This window comes from Myotis brandtii, unplaced genomic scaffold, assembly GCF_000412655.1.
Source record: "Myotis brandtii unplaced genomic scaffold, ASM41265v1 scaffold105, whole genome shotgun sequence".
Classification (NCBI taxonomy): domain Eukaryota; kingdom Metazoa; phylum Chordata; class Mammalia; order Chiroptera; family Vespertilionidae; genus Myotis; species Myotis brandtii.
The window spans coordinates 1,213,380-1,222,309 of NW_005353538.1; the positions used below are offsets into that span (position 1 = coordinate 1,213,380).

Below are 8,930 nucleotides of genomic sequence, written 5' to 3' on the forward strand. Positions count from 1 at the left end.
CACCCGCGCAGAGGGCAGCCTGGCCTGAGGAGCCTGGTCCTCACGCCCACGCCTCCACGCCCGTGCTGCTGAGGCACGTGCTCTGCTTCAAAGCCTGGCTTGGCCACCACTGCAAACCAGGCGACCCTGACAAGATGATGTCAACCCTAAGCCTTGGCTGCCTCATCTGTAAAATGGGGCCAGAGTGCCTGCTCCTGTGACGCTAGTGAAAGTTAAACCAGCTCATTATGTAAATGCCCAGCACTGGCTCCAGCAGGAGGGACGCACTCGATAAATCCATGGGCTCCTGTCGTTTTAGCTGAATTCCTAAAACACGGAGAATCTCAACAACTTCTGACAGTGAATACACTCAGGGGTCCTTCCCTAACCGCCAAGGCTCTTGGAAACTCCGCGAGAGGAACATCTGCACTCCAACCACATTCCCTAGGAGGGAACGAACCTATGAGAGCCACCGGGAAAGACTTTAAGTCACTAACACCAATAGTGAACCACAGAGCACGCCCGTGATGTTCTATGTCTGAATCACGATCATGACTTTTATACCATTAACCCCTCTGCCATTTCTTGCCTAAACCTCAGCAAAATCTCCCTTCTCTCCATTGCCACAGGCGCTGTGAACTCGCCCGCTCTGGGGGCAGCTTCTGCAGCTCCCGTGTCTAACTCCCTCCAGGCCTGGGCTCCTCCGCCTGGCTGTGTGCAGGGTGAATTACGGTCCCTCTCTGGTGTGGTCCCAGCTCCAGGCCAACTTGAAGGATACACGGCTCCCCTCAGCCCCCACTACACCCCAAGGTCCCCACCCCCACCCCCGCCAACACCTCTGCTCTGCCTGGGACATCTGCCTTCTCCCTTCCCGCTTCCTCACCCCCACCTGCTGCTTTTCCTAACATCCCAGGAGGAAGGACAGCCACTCAGGTAGACAGGAATCAAAAGTCCCTGCCCGGCCGGTGTGGCTCAGTGGTCGAGCTATGAACCAGAAGGTCATGGTTCAGTTCCCAGTCAGGGTCAGGGCATATGCCTGGGGTTGCGGGCTCCATCCCCAATAGGGGGCGTGCAGGAGGCAGCCAATCAATGATTCTCTCATCACTGATGTTTCTCTCTCTCTCTCCCTCTCCCTTCCTCTCTGAGATCAATAAAATATATTTTAAAAAAAAAAAGTCCCATGGTGGCCACAGCGTCCACAGAAGTCAGCACACAGATGGAATTCCCACCCAAGAAAGCCATGGTGGGCGGGTCCTGGGCTGCCCCTCTTTTCCTACGAGCTGTGAACATGAATCTCACCAAGGCTCCCTGTCCCTCAACTCTTTTCCTCAGGGAATTTTGCCAGGATCATGTGGGTGACACGGCTGAAAGCGCTGGCCCTCGGCAGGCGGCGGCGATGCAGGGACCCCCCACCCCGGCTCGGGCTGCGTGTCCAGATCTGCCTCACCCTGGACTCCATGAGGCGGCTCTTCTCCGCATGAGCTTCCTTCAGCATCTTCTCCATCTCCTCGAGCTTCCCCACCTCCCGGCCGCTCACACTGGGGAAGGAAGGGGGGCTGAGGAGTCCCGTGTGGGGGACGCAGAGCCGGCACCGCGGGCTCGATGGGGTGGGGCGGGTACCTGGACATGTTGTCCGGGGAGCAGGCGGAGTTGCCGCCCGCGGAGACGCTGGTCTCCATGCTGTCGGAGCTCTCCAGGCTCAGCGTGTCGTAGGCGTGCTCGCCCTCCTCCCCGCGCTCCCGCCCCGCCGGCAGGTGGTGCAGGATAGAGTGCATGAGAGGGGGGAAGCCCGAGGGGCCTGCCAGGAAGGGGGGTGCCCCGTGCAGGGCATCCCACTGGCACTGAGCCTCAGCCGCCGCTCTCTGTTTCAGCTCGGCCAGTCTCCGCCGCTGCTCCTCAATCACCTGCTGCCCTGCAGGAGGGACAGGTGGGGTCACAGGGGGCAGCCCACCACCCACGGAGGACGCTGGCAGCATTGCAGCCAGACGGAAGGAGCAAGCAGGAGAGGGTAGCACAGGGCACCCACATTGGCCCCAGCCAGCCCCCCTGAGGCCCCCGGCACCGGGTGCAGCTGCCCTGCCCATGCTCAGGCCCATCTGGCCCAGCTGCACCGCCTGGCGTCAGCTCTCTGCATCCTGAGCCCACAGGGCACTGAGCCTGCCCAGGTGGTGCCCTGGCAGCAAGGCCTGCAGATGGGGACACATGCGCTGGGGAAGGGAGAGGAAGAGAGGGCACCAGGGAGTCAGTGCAGAACCAGCCACAACGCAGACGCAGGAGCAACAGCAGCAGGAACGGAGGGGAACTGGGAGCACAGCTGAGGCCGGAGAGAGCTCAGCTTGAGGGGGGAGGCAGCCGGACACCCAGCCCAGCTCAGCCGGGAGCTGCCGCCGGGCACTGGGGCTGGACAGAGTGCACCATGCAGACACCTGGGCGGAGGCTGCCCAGCCAGAGCACCGTCCCCAGTGACCACGTCTACCTGCTGGGCCCGCAGCTGGGAGGGGCTCGGCGGGAAGCGGCTGGACTGCGGGGGACCCGGCAGAGGGAGGTGGAGACAGAGGGGATGGGAGGAGAGAGGGGCAGATGTGGGCTTTCTAACCAACCAAAATGCCCTCAAGCAACAAGCCTCCCGGGCCGCAGAGCAGTATCTTCAGGAGATTTCCAGGGTCAAGTCCACCCCCTGCCTCCAGACAGGGTGATGCAGCCCCCACTCGGTCAAAACCCACTCCCTTGTTGTGGGGCCCCCCACCCCCTAGGGTCTCTGCCCCTGAGAAGCACCCAGGGTGGCTCCCCGTAGGTGTCTAAGTCCTTTCTGCTGTCGGGGTCCCCATTACAGAAAACCTCCTGTGGAAGGTGCGGGGGAGGGGGAGGCAGACCCGGGCGCTCACCCTTCTGCTGCAGGGCCAGCTGGCGCTTGGTTTCGATGTCCTGCAGCGTGGCCGCCAGGGTGCGGGGGAGGCTGCCCGGGCCGTTCTGGGCGAGGGGCGCACTCTGGAGGGATTCGGGGCATTGGGACCGGAGGCTCAGGAGACCCCCAAAGGCTTCCACGATGGCCTTGGCCTCTCCCCAGTATGGGGTCTCCAGCACCCACCCTCCCATCCTGCTTGCGCACCAGCCTCAGACCTTTGGGGAAGGGCTGCGGCCCAAGGCAGCCACGCTGAGCTGAGAGGAGGAGGAGGAGGAGCCCGAGGATGAGGGCAGGGGGCCGCAGGTGTGGGCAGGGGGGCTGGGGGCTTCCCCATCCATCTTGGAGCGGAACACCTGGGGAGGAGAGATGCTGCCTAGTGACCTGGCTCCCACTGTTCCACCCACCCCCCAGGCACCCCTACAGTTCCACCTCATCCCAGGCCCCTGGCCCCCACAGTTCCACCCCACCCCAGGCCCCTGGCCCCCACAGTTCCACCCCACCCCAGGCCCCTGGCCCCCACAGTTCCACCCCACCCCAGGCTCCTGGCCCCCACAGCCCCCACAGTTCCACCCCACCCCAGGCGCCCCCACAGTTCCACCCCACCCCAGGCGCCCCCACAGTTCCACCCCACCCCAGGCGCCCCCACAGTTCCACCCCACCCCAGGCGCCCCCACAGTTCCACCCCACCCCAGGCGCCCCCACAGTTCCACCCCACCCCAGGCGCCCCCACAGTTCCACCCCACCCCAGGCGCCCCCACAGTTCCACCCCACCCCAGGCGCCCCCACAGTTCCACCCCACCCCAGGCGCCCCCACAGTTCCACCCCACCCCAGGCGCCCCCACAGTTCCACCCCACCCCAGGCGCCCCCACAGTTCCACCCCACCCCAGGCGCCCCCACAGTTCCACCCCACCCCAGGCGCCCCCACAGTTCCACCCCACCCCAGGCGCCCCCACAGTTCCACCCCACCCCAGGCGCCCCCACAGTTCCACCCCACCCCAGGCGCCCCCACAGTTCCACCCCACCCCAGGCGCCCCCACAGTTCCACCCCACCCCAGGCGCCCCCACAGTTCCACCCCACCCCAGGCGCCCCCACAGTTCCACCCCACCCCAGGCGCCCCCACAGTTCCACCCCACCCCAGGCGCCCCCACAGTTCCACCCCACCCCAGGCGCCCCCACAGTTCCACCCCACCCCAGGCGCCCCCACAGTTCCACCCCACCCCAGGCGCCCCCACAGTTCCACCCCACCCCAGGCGCCCCCACAGTTCCACCCCAGGCGCCCCCACAGTTCCACCCCAGGCACCCCCACTGTTCCACCCCAGGCCCCGAGGCGGCGGTGACCAAGGCCAGCCTCCAGATGACAACAGCAGGGAGCCTCCTGGGCAGCCTAACAGGCAGGTGCTGGCAGCGGCCAAGCCTCCTGCCAGGCTGTGCCTCCTGGGGCCAGTCCCCGGCCAACCCTGTGTCTTAGAAGAACCTGGTAAATGGACCCGTGCGAGGAGTTCACACCCGCTGGGCAGAGTTGTGCAGAAGGCCAATGGGTGGCCGGGGTTCCCTGTGGTCCAGCTCGGCCACTACCAGCCGTGTGGCCTGGGCCTCGGGTTCCTCACTAAGGACGGGCGGCCAGGCTACGGGGCTGCCACGCTCGCTCACAGCATCCATGGGGGGAGCAAGGCCTCGGAGTCAAGAACCCTGATCCTCAGGCTCCGCTCCTTCCCAGCCTGGGGCCGTGGGGAGGTTACTCATCTCCTCGGAGCCCAGTGTCTGGAGAGGCGCCCCACATCCCCGAACCCAACTCTCCCCAGGGGACATGGAGCTTTAGCTCAGGTCAGCCCGAGGGCCACAGGGCCTCCACCAGGGCCCAATCGAATGGTGGGGCCTGGGCACCACGGCAGGCCAGCGGGGGGCTGGGAAGAGCCTATCCAAACACTCCCCCCCAGAGGCCAGCAGCACGCGGCCAGCTCCAGCGGCCCCTCCCCCATGGCAGCTCAGGGGGCTCCAGCGGCCCCTCCCCCATGGCAGCTCAGGGGGCTCCAGCGGCCCCTCCCCCATGGCAGCTCAGGGGGCTCCAGCGGCCCCTCCCCCATGGCAGCTCAGGGGGCTCCAGCGGCCCCTCCCCCATGGCAGCTCAGGGGGCTCCAGCGGCCCCTCCCCCATGGCAGCTCAGGGGGCTCCAGCGGCCCCTCCCCCATGGCAGCTCAGGGGGCTCCAGCGGCCCCTCCCCCATGGCAGCTCAGGGGGCTCCAGCGGCCCCTCCCCCATGGCAGCTCAGGGGGCTCCAGCGGCCCCTCCCCCATGGCAGCTCAGGGGGCTCCAGCGGCCCCTCCCCCATGGCAGCTCAGGGGGCTCCAGCGGCCCCTCCCCCATGGCAGCTCAGGGGGCTCCAGCGGCCCCTCCCCCATGGCAGCTCAGGGGGCTCCAGCGGCCCCTCCCCCATGGCAGCTCAGGGGGCTCCAGCGGCCCCTCCCCCATGGCAGCTCAGGGGGCTCCAGCGGCCCCTCCCCCATGGCAGCTCAGGGGGCTCCAGCGGCCCCTCCCCCATGGCAGCTCAGGGGGCTCCAGCGGCCCCTCCCCCATGGCAGCTCAGGGGGCTCCAGCGGCCCCTCCCCCATGGCAGCTCGGAGCAGAGCCCCAGGCCAGCCCCACCCTCCCGCTGGGCAGGCAGTCCCACCGCCACCTCTGGCCTCACGAAGCTGGCCCGCCAGCTTAGAGAAATGCCAGGATGGCTGCCGTGAGGAAGCCCTCACTGCCCCTCAGGTCCAGGGGCCCCGGCCGCCCTGGCTGGACTGACCCCACCGTCTACGGTGGCACCGTCTACGGTGGCATGTGTGGCAGGAGGACTCGGAGCAGAGGCACAGGATGAGGAGGGACAGGCAGTGAAGAGGGGGTTACCTGCAGCTGACGAAAGGCTTTGGTGGGCAGAGGTGGGGGGGAGGAGCGAGGGGAGGCGGCCACGGGGGTCCCCAGCCCGGCCATCAGCTCCTGGTACCATTGCTCTAAGTGCACAGTGGGGGGCAGCGGCCTCTCCGGCTAGGAAAGCGAGGGAGGGTGGGAGCGAGCGGGAGGGAAGGCCATTTCAGAGAAACAGACAGGAGGCGCGGGAAGAAGGTGAGGAAGGAAGGGAGAAAAAAGAGCAGAAAGAGAAGGAAAGGGTTGTTGTGAAAGTGCTGAGGGCAGAGAAACAGGGCGCCACTCCAGGACACACACGAGTCTATCCCAGCCGGGAGGCCAGCCAACCAGGCCCACAGCACTGACCACGCCCGGGGCTGGCCCTGAGCTGGGAGCGGGCGAGCAGACAGAGCCACGCGGTGGGCTGAGGGCGGAGGGACACGCCACCCGCCTGGGGAAGGTGGGAGGGAAGTGGAGGAGGAGAGCAGCCAGCAGGAAGGCAGCAGGTGGGAACCGGTCCTGGGAGGCAGAGGCTGCAAAGGCGGGGCTGGCACAGGGCTGTGGGCACGGGCGAGGTGCCCCCATCCCCTTTAGCTGCTTGAGCGTCGTGCGCTGGGGGAAGGCCGGGGCGCAGGAGGGAATACAAGAGGCTAATGGGACTGGGACCCCAGAGACGGTCCTGCCCACGGGCAAGGGATGGCACGTGCAGAAGCAGAGGCGGCTCAGAGCCCTCTGGACACATGTCCTCCTGCCAGGGCAGAGCCTGCCCTCTGCGAGCTGCCAGGACTGCAGGAAGCCCCCAGGCCTGGGCCAGAGGGAGCCACCCCACCCCTTTATCCAGGGGCCCCTCTCCCTCACGGCTACCCTGACAGCTGACCTGACGACAAACCCGCTCCCAGCCCAGGCACGAGGGGCATCCAGGGACCCACAGGCGGCCCCGGGGCACAGGTGGGCCTGTCAGGGGCTGGCACCTCACTGTCAGGCAGGAGCCGGGGGAGGCGGCAGAAGCACAGGTCCACGCGGGAGCCTCTGCCAGGCCAGACCCCTCGGTGCGGGGGGTGGGGGGGCAGAGGGGAGGCACCAGATACCCAAACGTCACACCTCAGGGCCGCCACTCCATTCCAGACAACACCCCGAGTATGGGCGGGGCTCTCACCTGCCCACTGTAAGCACCGAAGGGCGGGGGCAGGAAAGGGCAGCAGAACCAGCTGTCTGTGGGCTCCTCTGGACCTCACTCCCCAGCGGCCCTGAAGGCCCAGCCCTGTGTTTGTCCTGGGCAGGGGCTTGCGAGGAAGCCTGGGGACCTTCCTTCAGGCCCCAGGCTGGGCTTCCAGGGCACAGAGTGCCCAGGGCATGCGCTGTCCCCGACACTGGGCGTCCCCCATGGGGCTCACACACAGCACCCAAGGGCCTGCTCGCCCCACCCGCTGGGGCAGGGGCTGGAGGGGAGGGGAGATTCCTCTAGGGGCTGAGCGAGGAGGAGAGCTGGGCGGAAGCAGCTAAAAGCACAGGGGACTCCCTGCCGGGGTCAGGGCTTGGAAAGATGCCAGCACACAGACTGGGGGGTGGGGGGGCGGGACTGTCATACTCCCTGAGCATCTCCTTAGAAGCCCAGGTGTTGGGGGCACAGCAGGGAGGCCGGGCCTAGCTCGGAGGCTGACTGCCTCCAGGGTCATAGAAAACGAACAGGCAGAACAGACGCTAGAGGGCCCAGTGTCTGTGAGAACTGACCAATGGCATACAGAATACATGCAAATTAATATGCAAATGAGTGCTCTGGTTTTTTTACGGGCTGCACATCGCACTCACTCAAACTTGCAAACTCTGGCCAGGGGATTTGCCACACGCCCTTCCGCGGGGCCAGGGAGAAGCCCAGGCAGAGCAGGCAGTAGCTGAGATGACCTCCTGTGCCCTGGAGCAGAGCTGAGTGGACACGGGTGGGGAGAAGGGGACAGAGGAGGCGCCCGCCCGAGATGACCCCGGGAACAGGCCCTGAGGACTCGGGGATGAGCAGGTCAGCCTACAGAGAGGGCAGTGGTGAGTGCTCACCCCTCACACTCCACCCAGCCCCCAGCCCAGCCCGAATGAGAGAACCATGGATCGGCCGCCTCCTGCACGCCCCAGACACTGAGGGTCAAGCCCGCAGCCCGGCATGTGCCCTGACCAAGGATCGAACAAGCCCTCCTGGTTCATAGGTCCACACAACCCCTGAGCCATGCTGGCCGGGCTCTCACTGATGTTTCTGTCTCCCTTTCTCTCTTCCTCTCTAAAATCAATAAAAAAAACGCCCCAACCAGTTTGGCTCAGTGGATAGAGTGTTGGCCTGCGGACTGAAGGGTCCCAGGTTCGATTCCCATCAAGGGCATGTACCTTGGTTGCGGGCACATCCCCATTAGGGGGTGTGCAGGAAGCAGCTGATCTATGTTTCTCTCTCATTGATGTTTCTAACTCTCTATCCCTCTCCCTTCCTCTCTGTAAAATATCAATAAAATATATTTTTAAAAAAATAAAATCAATAAAAATATATTTCATTTTTTATATATACTTTTTATTGATTTCAGAGAGTAAGGGAGAGGGAGAGGGAGAGGGAGAGATAGAAATATCAATGATGAGAGAGAACCATTGATCAGCTGCCTCCTGCACGCCCCACACTGGGGATCGAGCCCACAACCCGCGCCTGTGGCCTGACCAGGAATCAAACCTTGACCTCCTGGTTCATAGGTCGACACTCAACCCCTGAGCCATGCTGGTCGGGCTAAAAACACATTTAAAAAAAGAAGATGTAACAGCAGCAGCGGCAGCTGGCAGCCATCGAGAGTCAAATCCCAGCCTCAGGACCATTCCCACTCCCATGTCTGTCCAGGAACAGGCCCCATCCTCAGTCTCAGCCATTGGGGTGAAAGTGCCACCTTGCTCCAGAACCTCCCAGGGAGACCCCTCGGCCTGAAGCTGGGCTGACCCCACCACTACCTCTTTGAGGGTCGACGGGGTCTTCGGGAAAGGCCTGCCTCCCGTGAGTGAGTGGTATCTTCTCTCCAACATCGTCAGCTTCTCCTTCTCCTGCAAACCCAAAGCGGCAGAGAATCAGAAAGGAGTGGGGGTGACGCAGGGAGGAGACGCAGCGAGCAAAGGGGCAGCCCTGCCCCCTCCCCCCCCGC

General features: G+C 65.1%; 1 protein-coding gene across 1 annotated transcript in view; it reads right to left on the bottom strand.

Annotated features, from left to right (window-relative positions):
* Nucleotides 1-8,930, bottom strand: part of PHLDB1 (pleckstrin homology-like domain, family B, member 1) — a 53,309-nt gene that overhangs the window by 18,626 nt on the left and 25,753 nt on the right. Inside the window, exons 14-19 of the mRNA XM_014539964.1 lie at nt 8,743-8,832; nt 5,776-5,913; nt 3,100-3,237; nt 2,865-2,967; nt 1,600-1,891; nt 1,407-1,517 (exon numbers count right to left, since the gene is read on the bottom strand). Coding sequence (XP_014395450.1) covers nt 1,407-1,517; nt 1,600-1,891; nt 2,865-2,967; nt 3,100-3,237; nt 5,776-5,913; nt 8,743-8,832 — 872 coding nt within the window. The remainder of the gene's footprint in view (nt 1-1,406; nt 1,518-1,599; nt 1,892-2,864; nt 2,968-3,099; nt 3,238-5,775; nt 5,914-8,742; nt 8,833-8,930) is intronic.